Source organism: Perca flavescens, chromosome 8, assembly GCF_004354835.1.
Source record: "Perca flavescens isolate YP-PL-M2 chromosome 8, PFLA_1.0, whole genome shotgun sequence".
Lineage (NCBI taxonomy): Eukaryota > Metazoa > Chordata > Actinopteri > Perciformes > Percidae > Perca > Perca flavescens.
Genome location: NC_041338.1, coordinates 22,212,268 through 22,227,701, shown reverse-complemented (window position 1 = coordinate 22,227,701; position 15,434 = coordinate 22,212,268). Strand labels below are relative to the sequence as shown.

Genomic DNA, 15,434 nt, shown 5'->3' with positions numbered 1-15,434 from the left:
ATAATTGAGTTCACACACACACACACACACACACACACACACACACACACACACACACACACAGAGTGTAAAACATAATTAAACCACCAATAAACAGCATGATGAAAACCACCAAGATAACGACTGAAAGAAAATGGCCCATAAAATTGAACACTCAATATCTTGTGTAAATCTTAAAGACTAAGACAAAATCTTATAGCCATGACACTCATATTCAACATCCATCTCCACTACTTGACACTGAGCTAAATGATTTCTTATGAGATCGAGTCCTTGGTTAACATCGGTTTATCACATAGCTTCACTTTCCACAATGAGCTGTTATCAGCAGGCGTAGCCATGAAGGAACGAGCTGTAAATCCCCTCTAATTTGATCAGCCGGTGTTTTGTCATATAGTGATGCTTTAATGTCGCAGGTCCAGACACCTCAGTGTTTACTAAGTGTGCAGTTTTCTTGATCATTCACATTGAGCAACACGGCACCCGATTGATTGGGTCTGCATTAGTATTCCTAGAAGCGTGCTCACAAGAGTTGGAGGTTTGGTTCAGCTGGATAATAAAGTGACCTACATGGGGGGGTTTTGTTGCCACAGTGTCCTGTTTTCTTGTGTGAACTGAAGGAAAAGTATCACAAAAATAGGCACTTAGCATGAATAAATCTGTGGCAGCCAAGGTCAACTGGCCAGCAGGGTTAAGACAGACAGACTCTTATCTGAGAAATGAGACAGTCAGGCCAATATGATGAGAGAGAGAAACCCCGCCTGATGGGAATCAGCAGTCCACCAACACAGCCTGTGGAGGGATGCTACACAATCCAAGGGCAGCAGAACAGACAAACCATTGCCTTAACTGATCAGACTTCATCCAGAAGTTCATCCAAGTTCTGCTTCTTTTGTTCTTTATTTTCCCTTGTTTTATGATCAAAAGTGTAAAAAAGGACAGCAGGAAAAGAACTGAATTTTGTTTAAAAAACATATGCCCTGGAGGCGCTTTTGCAGTTCTGTGTGCAACACTATGGCGCTCATCCTGCAGGCAGAGAGGTCAGCAGAGTGCTGGCTGCAGGCCTGAACAGTGCTACTATAGATTATCACTCAATCAGGCTTCGATTAGGATCCACCGCCAGCGGGAGAGATGCAGCGGGAGAGGAGAAAGAGAAGTGAATCCCAAACACCCACGAGCCGGCGCTAATCGCAGAAATGCTCCCAAGGCAAAAATGGTAAACCAGAGATTGAAAGATAATTTAGGGCAGATTTCTGAGCGTCAGTACTCTGGCAGAAACTGTCTAATTACAGTAAGCCAGCGAAAAGAAAATGGAGAAGAGCTTGAACATTTGTGCTGACAAAGGTGCAAGATCGACTACCTGTAATCAATGAGTCCCCAGTATGCAGAGTATTCAAAGAGAAGAGGAGACAAATTCAATGTCACCATGGTGAGTTGATTTCGTTTACTTTCAATCAGCAAATTCTGATCAGCGAGAACAGGGAAATGCAAATGTGTCACATCCTTTATGTAAAAATAAAAAAAAATATGGAAATTAAGTTTTGAATATGGGAGAAAGGATAAAGCGCACCCTTCTCCTGAGATCTGAACTGGTGTTCTGAAGGGATGGCATAATAAAGTAGGAGGAGGTAGGTCTTTCATTTTAATTGAAATTCATGAATCACTCTGCTTAACTCATGTCTAAGGTATCTGTTGGAGAATTGAGTCTTTCATCTAGATAAAAGGCTAATCCAACTCATTATGCAGAGGTGTTATCAGAACAGGGAACAATGGAGCTAATTGGTGATTGTCATTCAGTGTTAATACATTTAATATTCTTGCCCAGTCAAACTACAATCTTTAAAAATGTCTGATTAAAATAGATCTTTTTAGTCTCTAACTGTGTTACTCTCCCTGTTTTTGGAGAGTTTTTCTGCAGTCAGAAAAAAAAAAGACCTGTCAGTACAATTCTGTGTTTGTGATTTTTATAGTAGCAGTGTTTTGTAGTACACTGGTAGGGAAAATGAGGTGAACAAAACGTGGAACATTATTATGAAGCTGATGGATAAATCAATCTAAGAGATATGCCTGCCCACAGAACATATCAAACAACTCCCTCCAAAGCTTCTTCCATACCTCTATCTAGCACGGAGATGATTCATTTTAAAACTGTGTCTTTGAAGCATTAAAAAATGCAACAAAGCCAAAAATGAAAATTAAATCAAAGGCACAGAATCCCTTTCTAGAAAAACCTCATCTTCCCGATCATCAAAACCTAAATGTGAAATATGCTAGAGTATTGGCGCCTGAAACTTTATCAGAATCCAACTAATTCTGCCGCCACAATCATTTTTTGAAATTACACTGCATCCCTGGACAGGCAAGAGTCATGCAGAAGTCATTTGACCTAAATGCTCTGCAAAAAAGAGACTCATAGCCCCGCATCTCCCGTCAGCCTCTGAAGATATTATGAGCTGTTGTCATTAGTGAGTTCCCCTCATGCACAACTGTAATAACCATGCTTATTAGGAGGGAAATGAGTTACTCCCCTCTTCTACATAGGCTAGTTACAGATTAAGGTAATGACTTACGACAGATCAAAGGTCATTGAATTAATAAAGACCTCTAGTTATTTCAAACTCTAATTAGGGAGAAACAGATCAAAGTTCAATTTATCGTGGGGAGCTTTGAGAATATTAGACAATTACTTCCAAAAGACAGAGTGAAGCAAAACAACAAACTAAAGAAAAACATCCTAAAAGATATTGTTGCTGATTTGGTGTCAGAAGTTTTCTCCTTTTGTGTGTTTGTGGGATAATTCATATCCCCAGATTCATTGGAGTTAATGTAAGTGTTGATGTGGTGCCATATGACCAAAAAAACAGGAAGGATTAAAAGGCAAATGCTCTCAAAGCATTTTGGACTTTTAATGAAAAAGACTTCATGAAAAAAAACTACAGTAAACTAACAATACACAAGGGTAAGGGGATATTTTACATTTAGTAAACAACAAAGGGTCCTGAAATAGACGACTTGAGTTAATTTTGCGTCGATTTACTCTATAATGCCCCCTTTTGTCACTGCTTGCAAAACAGCTCGGGGAGTACAAATCTCTTAATCCTGGTGGTGAGAGTGCTTGGATTAAAAGGGGTAGAGCAGTTTGCAAAGGCAGCAGAACTGCCCTCTTGGCCCCTATCAACTCAGTCTCCCCACTTCACCTGAAAGAGGGTTAAGGGAGGCTGGCTGTTTTCACTCTCAGCCTGACATAATATAAAAATTAAACCTTTTGTTCATACTGGAGAGACTCCTCCACAGTTTGCAGATTTACCTGGTTAACACCCTGAAAAGACTGTTAATGAACAAATAGCTCCATAGTCAGTCAAATGGTTAATGAATACATTATTGATCAATTTGCGCTCCCCTTCTCGAGACCCCCGGATAATCACACCAGCTCTTACTCTTTACTGGCTGGCTTCCCGGTGCTCAACTTCCCTGAGGCTAGCCAAGCCTAGACAAGGACAAGCTCAGCTGTGGTCAATGAGCAAACCCAAACGGCAGCAGTCACTGTATCAGTAACTCCCTCATGTTGCAAAAGATCTAGGAAAATATTAAAGTGTGATTCTAATCTTATTTAAAAGGGAATAAAACATTAGGTAAAGCGAGAATATATTAAAAAAAACGCAACTCTCAGAAGCTATATGTTCTGTCTTTATTTGGCCAACATGCAAAAATATTCAGTTTGATGTGTGTGAATAAAAATAGAGATCAATGACCATTAATTAAACTATAAAAACGACAGGGAAGGATTGTTATCAGGACATTGCTACAGTCCAATTTCCACGGCTTCTGCTCTTTTTATGTTATTGAATTCTGGTGTGGTTTTATGGTGAGTGCTATGTCTACTCAGTCTATAAGCAGGAACCTCTTGGCTCGTTAATTTTTCTCATTGTTATACAACTTCGATTAAATTACTTGTGCTGGAAGAGTGGAGCAGAGAGCAGTCTACAGTGCCTTCATGGTAAATCATGCTCAATCACCTTAAACTGAGTAAATTCCCATGGATGGTGGCATGCTAACAGAGGAGCTAGTGGTGGTGTGTTATGAGGTGTTCATGATAAAGAGGATCAGACCGGAGTGGGGGCGACAGAGGCGGAGGGCCGACGGCGGCCTGGCAGGGAGTTGTACCTTCATCTTCAAGCCACCCACTGTAACGATCAATCCTAATATTTACTCCCGTTCTGTAAATGTCTCGCTGACGTAAACTGAAATGTTATCATCGAGGACAAAGGAGTTAAAAAAAGGATACTCACGAACACACAAGTCTCCACTCTCAAAGTAACCAGGGCAACACTGTGAGCGGCGCCGGTACATGGTCCTCACTCCCCGCCGGTAAGCCGTCTTATAGCTGATCCTGGAAAAACAGACACACAAGACAGCTACGTGATGTAAAGAGTGACCCTTTCCGAAGGGCAGTAAAACATATAGAAGGTAAAAGAGAGTTGTACCACGATTAGTTTTTAAAGTGCAACCAAGCCAGTGGAATTTTGTTTAAAAACACCTAAAAGTCAGTATTTGGGAGGTGACCATAAATCTTAATGGAGTAATTAAAACATTTACAGTGAGATGATGACAGTCAAAGGCATCCTGGCTCTGAGCACTTCACTGTCAGCCACATTAACAAGGACATTTACTGTGGCCTTCATTGACTTGGCTATGATTGGCTTGGCTTTGGGGGACAGTAAAGGGTGAGTCACTCATGAAACAAATATGGGGACAAATAAGGAGGATTAACCAAGTGTACCTGTGCCTTGTGCATTTAAACCAGTTGAGGATGTCTGTACATCTGGTGTAGTAGATCTGGTCAAATGGGTGAGCGTAGGATTCCTGGACAGTCACAGCGTAGCTAAAAGACAGAAATTATGACACCAGTGGTAGAAAGAAGTACTGTACCTAAGTACAATTTTGAGACAATTTTATATAATAATTATTTCAATATACATTTCAGACTGAAATATTGTACTTTTTACTCCACTACTATTATCTGACAGCTATATTTACTGGTACATTTTCAGATTTTACATTAAAACGACCACAAATTTGCAATAGCTTCATGTGTTCATGCAGTCACACATACACACCCTCACAAACACTTGACCTCCATATGAATTACAGCCTCCTAGGGCGAAAACTGTGACTGCCAAAGGGTGGGCAATATTTTTTTGGACCAACCGACTGACTGAGATGGTTTCAATTAAATAATTTGTTTGAGGCCCAAATAAGTTCAAGCATCAAAAATTTCACACAAAAAAAACTAAGATGAGAGAATATTACAAAAACAAAATACAAATTTGTGTAGCAGAACTACACACAGAACTCGTTTTTTTTTTTTTATTTGTCATGTGTCTCTTTGGAAGGGGTCCGACCCCTGGGTTGGGAACCACCAGACTGAACTATTAAACTGTATATAAAGTAATTAAAATTTGCTTAACCTTGAGAAGCTACAACAGTAAAATGCTGCTTGCACATTGATACGTCGGTATAAACAATCAATATATCAGTCACAGGAGCCATTTTTCTGCAGAACGATTACTTTGGCTTTGATACTTTAAGTACATTTTGCTGATAATAATACTGCATTTGTAACATTTTGAATGCAGGACGTTTACTTGTAATGGGGTATTTGTACATTTGTACTTTTATTTTAGTAAATGATCTGAATACTTCTTCCATCAGTGGAAGATACTGCTGCAATCATAGTAAACATAGCTGGGAACAGAGATTTTCATGCTCCAAAAAAACAATAACAGCACACAGGTTATGTCAATGGTTACAGTCCCAATGAAAGTAATACACTAACTTTGATATGCAAAGAAAGGACTTGAAAGGAGCTTTCAGGTGATTCATGTTAGTGAAATATGCAGCCAGAGGCAGTCTGAGGATATTGGAGGACCTCAAAGCCATGAACACAGCCCACTTAGGGATTCATTTCAATGCCAACAAGGTGGAACCACGATCCCTAAGTACACTCACCTTGGTCAGGCAATAATCCAGATAATATATCTTCACAGCTTTCTTTCCTCCCCTTTGCATCGAAGACAGAAATTATTCCTGCTTATTTCTCATAAGTGACACTGCCAAGCACAACTAATAATTATTCAGGCTCTATACTGATGTGATTGATTGGGATGAGAGTACACTGATCAATTTGCCTGTGCATTTCATTTGAAGCTGCAACTCCTCCCATCTCTCAAAGCTTGGCGACATGAGCTGTGTGAAATCGATACAGCTGTATGGACTTTGAGAATAGATCTGGAACTTTAGTTAAACGTGCTTGTAGCAGGTACATTATAAAAATTCCAACGTCAGTCCTGGAAGCTGGCGCTTCTTAACTACAGCAGATTCTCTATTAAATCTAAAATTCAATGTACCGGTACTGTGGTAAACACATGCGGATAATGCTCACCTCTCCCAGTGGCTGCAGACATTGGGGTCATCCGGGTTCAGACTCCATACATTAGTGGTCAAGCCCAGAACAAGCAGCAGGGCTGGCAGGGCAACAGATAATCCCATTCTTCACTCTGAGAGGGGGACAGGGAAAAAACATAGATGGTTTGTCGTTTGACTGTAACTTGGATCAGTTCTCATCTTGGCCTTTCAAATAAGATCCTATTCGTACTTGGAAATGGTACATCTCCTGTAAACTAACCACCTTTGAAGTAGTTTTTGAGATAAGATTATGCATGTTTTTGGAAATACGCTTATTTGCTTTCTTGACAAGAATAAGATGAAAAGATTGATACCACTCTCATGTCTGTATGGTAAATATGAAGCTACAGCCAGCAGCCGGTTAGCTTAGCTTAGCCTAAAGGCTGGAAATAAGTGGAAACAGCTAGCCTGGCTCTGTCCAAAGGTAGCAAAATCTGCCTACCAGCACCTCTAAAGCTCACTAATTAGCGTGTTATAAATTGTTTGTTTAAGCTGTACAAAAAATTGCGTAAATAAATCATTAGGCAAGTAATTACTGAGATTTACCATGTGTTTAGACAGAATTTGAGGCACATTTTAGAGGCAGCCCAACTTTGTCAGCAAAATCAACTGCAAAGATGCAAGTGGCCACCAATTTGCCCGAGGCAGTGCCAACTAAGGCTAAGGTTATAAGCTTTATAACTTCCTGATGAGTTCTGAGATAGGTGAGAGGCTGAGCTGTAAATAAACATGCACACAGTCATTACATTGGATGTTTGGGATGAATATGAAATTTGCATGAATGACTTAAGACAAAAATTAGCTTCACTTTCTGTCTGAAAACACAGTTAGAAGTACCGCAAAGTGGATTATGTTTCCTCTGGACAGAGCTAAACTAGCCGTCCCCCCCGTTTCCAATCCTTATGCTAGGTTAAGCTCACTGTCTCTTGGCTGTAGCTTCATCGTTACCAAGAAAGTAGTATCAACCTTCTTGTCTAACTCTCTTCAAGAAAACAAACAAGTGTGTTTCCCAAAATGTCAAACTTTTCCTTTAAAGTAGTTTTTAAGCTAGGATTGTTGCAATACATGCCACTGTTTGTCTAACATTTGCTCAAATGCTTTTCTCCTTCAGTAAGACCTTCAAAAAGCACAACTGCAGAGATGAAACCTCCCTGTGACAGTGACAGAGATGCTGATTTGTTTAGACCAGCAGGTTATTTCATTAGACCTATCGGCAGAAGAAGAGTGCATATGATCAACGGTGCATGACAGTGATGGATTTGCTACACAAGCAGGTCTTATCTTAGCTCATCGCTACCGAAGATAAAGGATGTATGACACATGAATGACTGACACACAACATATCTCATACTTCAGGTTAATACCTGAAGGCCACCATCTCAATCAGCATGTTATGTGTGGTGATGTGTCTCAGGAACATGATGTGGCCTCATGAGAATAAAAAAACTCACATATTGTTGTATTATAAACAACAAACACATGAGAATTAATATAAGGAAACTGACTTGTCTATGTATATTTGTAAGGCTCACCATATGTGATGGTGTGTTTGCATATATACATTAGGCTGTGTGCGCTGCATGTGCTTTACTGGGGTATATGGGATGTGTTCAATATTTCTGAGTGACTGTATCCAATAACACAGACATTCACATGTTCAGCTAATCGTCTGCATTGATAGCTGCATGTAGTTCACTCACATGTGAAAGAAAATCAATCAGACCTCCACTTCCTCTAAGTAGCAGTTCATCTGAACAGGCAGAGGTTAAAGTCATGTTCATTTCCTTAACAGGATGCTTAATCAAGATACACACATGTAAAAGGCTACAGCTGCTTTCATATTCAGGCCCTTCTCTGAAACAATTCTGTTAAATACTACAGGGACCCTGCTTGATTGACTAGAAAGCTTTTATTGCTCCTGTGATTAGACCACCACCCTCAGTCATTTCTCTGAATGGCTCTGGACAACCTCATAACTTGTCATGTCACAGTTTTGCAAACCCCACAAGCTCTCAATCACAAGCCTGCAGCGGGAGACCGAGAGGTGATAAAATTAGGATTATCCTGAATATGTGGCAAGGTAGCCAGGACAAGCAGTTGGAGGCACATGGTCTTAAACCCACCTAATCCTACAGCCTGTGGTCCCTGGGTGTTTTTTGTGGCTGCTGAGGGGGCTGTGGAAGCACAAAGTGACAGAAGTGCAGCTGTGCCCAGACACACACTCACTGGGAGAGGTGATGACAGGTCGCAGATCTGTGGAGAGAAGAAAAATAATGAGCTTATGATGACACATGCTTCCTTTGCATGCTCTCAAGCGCATGTGCACACACAAACTCATAAATTTCTTATGGGATCAAGAATCTCAACAGGGATATAGTTCACACAAGCTGCTCTTGAAAGGCCAATTTACTCTGCACAGCCTCCACATCCGACCACACAGTTTTCATTCCATTTTCCAGTGTCCCTCCTACCTGGTATCCACAGACACACTAAGTTACACATACGAATAAAAGCAGACATTAACTCAAGGGGTCCCAATACAATGAACTCTGTTCACACTTCAAACACTACAAGTGGCTTGTCCACAATGTGGCAGGATGACATTGTGTGTGCTTACTAACAAAGCCTACACAAGGGTTATTGCAATGATAATGCAGCCATGAACAGAACATTGATGTGTTTATCATCTCTTTCATGACACACTGCTCTTAATGATACCTCCAGAAGGGCAGAGGTCGGGTTTTTGATTCTTCTGTCCTTCATTTGCTGTGAATTCTGAATTAAGATGTTGACATAAGCATGACAAAATAAAACGTCTGTTTTTGTTCTTGGCTAAATGAATAATTCAACATTTTTCTTTTGCATGTAAACTGTTGCTAAGGCCCAGCTCGGTGGACACTGAGACAGAAGACTGAAGAATTATTGTAGGTGGACTAGCTATGTGTATTGTACTCATCATTTAGATATCTCTGATTGGCAACTAAAACGGAATTTTAAATTAACCTCTCTATAGAGGCTAGAGATGGCCCGATACCACTTTTTGATTCCCGATACCGATTCCGATACCTGAACTTGCGTATCGGCCGATACCGAGTACCGATCCGATACCAGAGTGTCATATATTTCATTATGTTTTAACAGCTGTATACTACTATCCCTGTATGGATGTGATATGATTTCTATCTTTGTTGTCGGTCTGGCTCAGGTTAAACTCTTTGTGAAACATGAACAAACACAAACAATGAATGCCCCAGAACTTTCTTTTATTCTCCAGTTTGACAGTCAGTTATAACGGAAAAAGAACATAAAAAAACAAATTTAACGTAGATTTTCTTTAGGGCTTTATTACGTGGTATCGGATCGGTGCATAAACTCCAGTACTTATAGACTAATAGATAACTAATAGAGGCACCATCATACAGCATACATACAACAAATATACTACACCTTTACTACAACAAGCAGAAATGTATCAATAAAATAACATTAACATTTAGGTAACTGGATCAAATTTGGCTGCTTTGATAAAAAGCCCATACTTAGTTTTTGCATTTTGCTAGCTCTGATTGATGATTTTATAATAATAAAATATGTATAATATATGTTTTCTCTAGGACTGTCAGCATTAAACATAATGTCAGCATAATGCGTTCATTTTTTTCATTGCATTTTGCATTCCGCCATTTATTCATTTATTTTCACTTCACTCGGCTTCGGGTCGTGCCTAACAGGCTCCTATTTTGACCCTTTGCCGCACTTTGCCATACTTCCTCGTAACACAACCTGCTGCTGCAGGAATATACTGTTTATGGGAATAGCAACACAGATTTTGGTGCCTCATTCTGGTGCCACTGATATACCTGTGCTTCTCTCTGATGCTCTGAAACAGATGTTACAGGCAACAGAAACATTGCTGCACATGACGCTAGTTAACACTACACTCGACAGCAGCTAACGTTAGCCTACCGCTAGCTAGTAGCTGGATTAAACACGGTTACAATGCTGACAGCTAACGCTAAATGGTGTAAAGTTTGTTTGTATTTCACTGTAGAGGATTCCAACACCGGGATGTAACAATCTGCAGCTGCCGTTGTCGGAAAAAGACAGATGGTGCGTTCAATGAAACTGGTAACCTACAGTCTCGTGGTGCATTCAAAGTTATTGTTAAATGCCCTTTTCCCATCTGGTGGTTGTTTTTGTTGTTCAACAGCTATTTACTAGTGAAATAAGTTATTGTTATAGTTATTACATTATTATTAAATCATTTAATTTTGACCATATGGTCGTAGCAATAAACAAGCTGTTCTTTAATGTCACCAACTGTTGTTTAGTACCCTTCTTTTTTTTTTTACTTTCTTAAAAAGTACCGCTTTAGCACCGGTATCCAAACCAAACAATACCCAACCCTAATATTGACTCTAGATTCAAATGTGTGACTACATTCACACATTTTTCAGTAAATAAATAAATAATAAACAAATATAAATCTTAAAATCAAGTTCATAAAGTCACTTTCTTTGCATTCATTTGATTCCCAATCAAGATACACTGGTAAGAATTGTTTTTCAATATTTATATGTACTTAAAAACTATTCTGAAATGCAAAATAAAAGTATTTTAATCATGTGATAAAACACGCGATTAATCGCGATTAACTATAGAAATTCAGCGATTAATCGCGATTAAAAAAACGTAATCATATGACAGCCCTAGTTTTCTCTTCTAACTTTTAACTCCTGAAGTATGCAACAAAGCACTTAGCTTAATTAAGGACCCTTCAGATTTGCCTATTTTCTTACAACATGATGAGTTTTTTGTTTGTAGTGAACAGGAATTAATTTTGCTTTTTTTTGCGATCCACCATAAAAAAAAAAAAAGACTGCTATTGCAAATTCTGATCTGAAATCAAATCTTCTGTCAAGGTTGTCACTATTGTTACTGTTGCCAAATCTGGTCACAATCTACCTCCACTTGTTATTTATGTGCAGCACCGCATATATCAGTAGAGCAGACTGGTGACTTTAAAGATTTGAATGTCAAGGACAAGAAACTCCTTTATATATTTTGTCATACCCAAACAGATCCCTGCTGTGTCCTTTAACGTGGATTGTAACATTTGAATGTTAAAAAAAAAGAAAAAAAGGTAACAAACTTTTAATAATGGTAGACTGGGTCAAAGTGAACTTCTGCATACAGAAAGTGTGAACAAAGTGCCCTGCATAAGACAGACAAGTTGGATCAATGTGACGCTCATCACTTGGGGCTCTCCTGCATGCCTACTCCCTGCATTTGCCAACATCCACGAAAACAGTTTGTTTCTGTTTTGACTTCAAACATGTTCACGTCACACCAAACAAAAATTTTCTCCAGAGAACCTATTTCCCCTTAAATGAATTTCTCTCCTGTTCCTCACCACTTTGATTACTGAGACTATGAAACCCTCTCAATCGCTGAGCTGCTACATCTGATCCCGCTGACAAACTGCTGAAATAGCAACATCTTTTAGGCTATTGACAGAGAGACAAGTGCAAAGTATGAGAGTGTTAAGGTGTACGTAGGATAGTGTATGTGAGGATAAGGACTTGTGAATCTTGACACAGACACCCATGTTTAACATCGGACACCTGTCTGCAGAAACATTGACATGGATGAGCCAGAGCTACATATGTCCCCAGCACTGCCTATCAGCAGAGACATCTGCATGATTAAAGCCATGTGTCTTCAACGTGTGACTTATTAAAGTGTAATGCAATTAACCATCACGCCCCTTGGCTGACCAGCACCTGCACTCTTCCATGAATGATGCTCAGCAGGCATGACTGACTGGCACAAGTCAGAAGCTCACCTCCCATCTATAGATCCCAGCTGCTTCTCAGGCTCATCTTAGTGCTCGATGTGCTCGTTTATCATAATGCTCAGTTTCGTGTTGCTTATGTTAATTTACATCTATATAATGGAAACCAGTCAAAGGAAACATTGCTCGGTATTCCAATCTTGTCTGGAGCAACAGAGAGAATGCCTGATCAGTTGTGGGCATCTGTGTATGTAACATGTCTTTGCACGATCAGCCTATTATCTCTCCTCTAGATTCAAGCCGAAAGCTCATATACAATTTTTATAAAAATTCTGCGGGCCACTCAATCTGTTTTGTAATCACTACTGACGGATTCCCGGAGCAACCTAATTTGGAGTGATCTATAGGTTACAGGTGTAACCGTGCAGCACAGAGTGCCAATGAGATAAGCCCCAGTACTGGCCATCCCTGTCTGCTGTTAGGGGCTGTGAGTCATTAAGAGTCAAGCCTCATTAGAGAGGCCATGGTGTGGTGCATCATAGACACACCAGGCCTCTAACACACTCTGTGTGGAGGACAATAATATGTTGGGGGACGTGCTGGTTTCTGACAAGCAGAGCAGCTAAACAGCACAAAACTAATGCATCAATACTGATAGTCAGATAATATATTATGCTTAAGGAATACTTAAACTACAAGTTTTAATATTTCAATTCTGTCTTTTGAATGATCTTCTGCACTTTTACTCAAGTACACTTTTGAATGCAGGACTTTTGTTAGTAACAGAATACAGTGTGGTATTTCTTTCTTTTATATAAGGAAATGATTCAAACACTTCTTCCACCACGGACAAAACTTTCAATTAAACATTAAATTAGCCTGTTTTATTTCTAAAACAGTGACCTTTATGGCAACAAGGAATCTAGTTAGTGATTTTTCTTAGTTTCTCGTTGTATTCCTCTCTATATATACACATCACTTTAAAAGAGACCAAACACATGCATTGGCATCAAGCGTATTGAAGTCGTAAAGCCCAAGAGGGTGTTTGTTGCTGCATTTATGAGAATTTCAGTAATGCTGACAGCATGAAGTGCAGCCAGGCTTCAATGTCTTATACCTGATCTCAGTAAAAATGCACTCCTTCGTACTTTACTTTTTATTACACTTGAATGATTAGGAAAGCCAGCTTGACATGATCCAGCTAAGGATTAGCTTCACAATCTCTCAATCTCGGACCGGGCACTATGGTACTATAATACTTCTTAGTTCTGGTTATGGACATCAGTAGTTCAACTCATTTGTGAGGACATACATAGTGAGTTTACAGTATTTCATACAACATAAGAAGAAACCTCCATCTTGTTATAGCTCTGGGCTTTTGCATCTGATTTTCCAAGCAGAGAGTGAAGATGGACAGAGGAGAGATGTGCAATATTCATAGTATTATCATGCACAGCATTCATATACAATATATGCAGTTTTCAGTTTCCCAGGAGTACTGATGTACTGATGCCACCACAGCTCGTTGCTCTGTGTTGTGCCTCTGACTATATATCTTTAAAGAATAGAAAATATATACAAAAATAGTTATAGAGAGAGCAAAAGCCAGTGGATTGCCTGAGGAATGCTACTTCACTGATGCAGGTATCAAAAAGCAGGTGCTATTTGGATCCAAGGACATATGAGACCAAAAAGAGAAAAATTAGACAATAAGTCATAACCAATAAATACTAAGGCACACTGCTATGCAAAAAATAGACTTAGCGCCTACGCATTTCAACAGTCTTCTTCAGTGCACATAAAAACGCAGGTGCAGTTAAGAAAGTGTCTGTGAACAATATACAAAAAAAAAAATTGTTGAGTATTGCAGGCGTCCATGACAAATTATAATTTGATTGCTTGTACATTCACACAATCAGTCTTTTTTCAAATCAACTATTTTGATAACTGGTTAATCATTGAAGAAATTTTTCTAGCTAAAAATTGACAAACATTCTTTGCTTCCAGCTTCAGAAAAAACAGGCAGTTTAAGAAATTGTGATGGCCATTTGTCACAATCTTCAGACATTTCATCGACTAAACGATTATTGATTAATTGAGAATAATAATCCCCAGATTATTCGATAATGAAAATAATCACTTGTTGCAGCAGCCCCAAAAGGACACTTTAAATACTAACATTTGAATTTAATAAGCAATTATGGCATTGAATAAATTATGGGATGGAAATACGTTATTTAGTGGAGTTACATTCTTCTGTGGTAAGCCTTCAAACCTTCTCAACTTGGTTGCATTGCAAGTAACTATCCAACCATTAATGAATTTATAACCATCCATCCTCTCTGACAGCACTGGTAAATTCGTGGGAATTATCAGCGATTAGGAAAATCCTCAGAGAAGATTTAAAACTGATAGATCTTCAGCTCCTGCACTTTGCCATCAACATGCTCAAGTCTCATGAGACTGCTGTAACATAACAGCAACAACACAACTTTCATGACTGTGATTTCCACTTGGAGGTTGAGGCACCTGGGAAATTGCTGTGCGTCGTTTAACAGGAGCTTAATTCTGAACACATGGTTTATTCATGTGGCGACCGCTGATATCATGACTCTCATAAATCACGCAGTGCAGCATGCTGGACGTCCATGCGTTCGGGCAGGGCTCACTAATCTCAACACCATCTTTCATCTGAATAACCTTGCCTTACCGCAGGGCAGGCCAACACCAGACACAGCCCATTGGAGGGAGGCTCTCCTCATACTTTTATTTCTTTCACTCTGGCCACAAAGACTTTCTGCAGCCTGTCAGAGCAGACAAACACTGTCCTGTGTGTTCCCAGGCAGCAGTCTGCCCGCTTTCAACCACAGGCAATAATAAAAAATTGCTTCATGGACATCAGAGGAACTAATCTAGTCTAACGTTAGCTTTATGAATGTAGAATCAGGCACACAAGGGAGGAGACTAGCAGAGCCAGTTGAGCCATCTGTTCAGAAGTGGTTCAAAGAAAGAGCAGAACATTTTAAACAAATGTGAGTAAACATGATCAAATATGGATAGTAGAATAGAGCATATACCAACTTTGCCCTCATTTTTAAATGTTTTTTTTTTACTGTCAAACATTATTGCATTTTTTGTAATTAATTGGATTTGGGTCCTTATCCACACAACAGGC

The 15,434-nt window shown here is 39.4% G+C and overlaps 1 protein-coding gene across 1 annotated transcript in view; it reads right to left on the bottom strand.

Annotated features, from left to right (window-relative positions):
• The window catches only part of megf11 (multiple EGF-like-domains 11), a 77,638-nt gene that overhangs the window by 51,454 nt on the left and 10,750 nt on the right, over positions 1–15,434 (bottom strand). The window contains exons 2-5 of the mRNA XM_028585147.1: positions 8,589–8,718; positions 6,443–6,557; positions 4,781–4,882; positions 4,290–4,390 (exon numbers count right to left, since the gene is read on the bottom strand). Coding sequence (XP_028440948.1) covers positions 4,290–4,390; positions 4,781–4,882; positions 6,443–6,549 — 310 coding nt within the window. The 5' untranslated portion in view covers positions 6,550–6,557; positions 8,589–8,718. The remainder of the gene's footprint in view (positions 1–4,289; positions 4,391–4,780; positions 4,883–6,442; positions 6,558–8,588; positions 8,719–15,434) is intronic.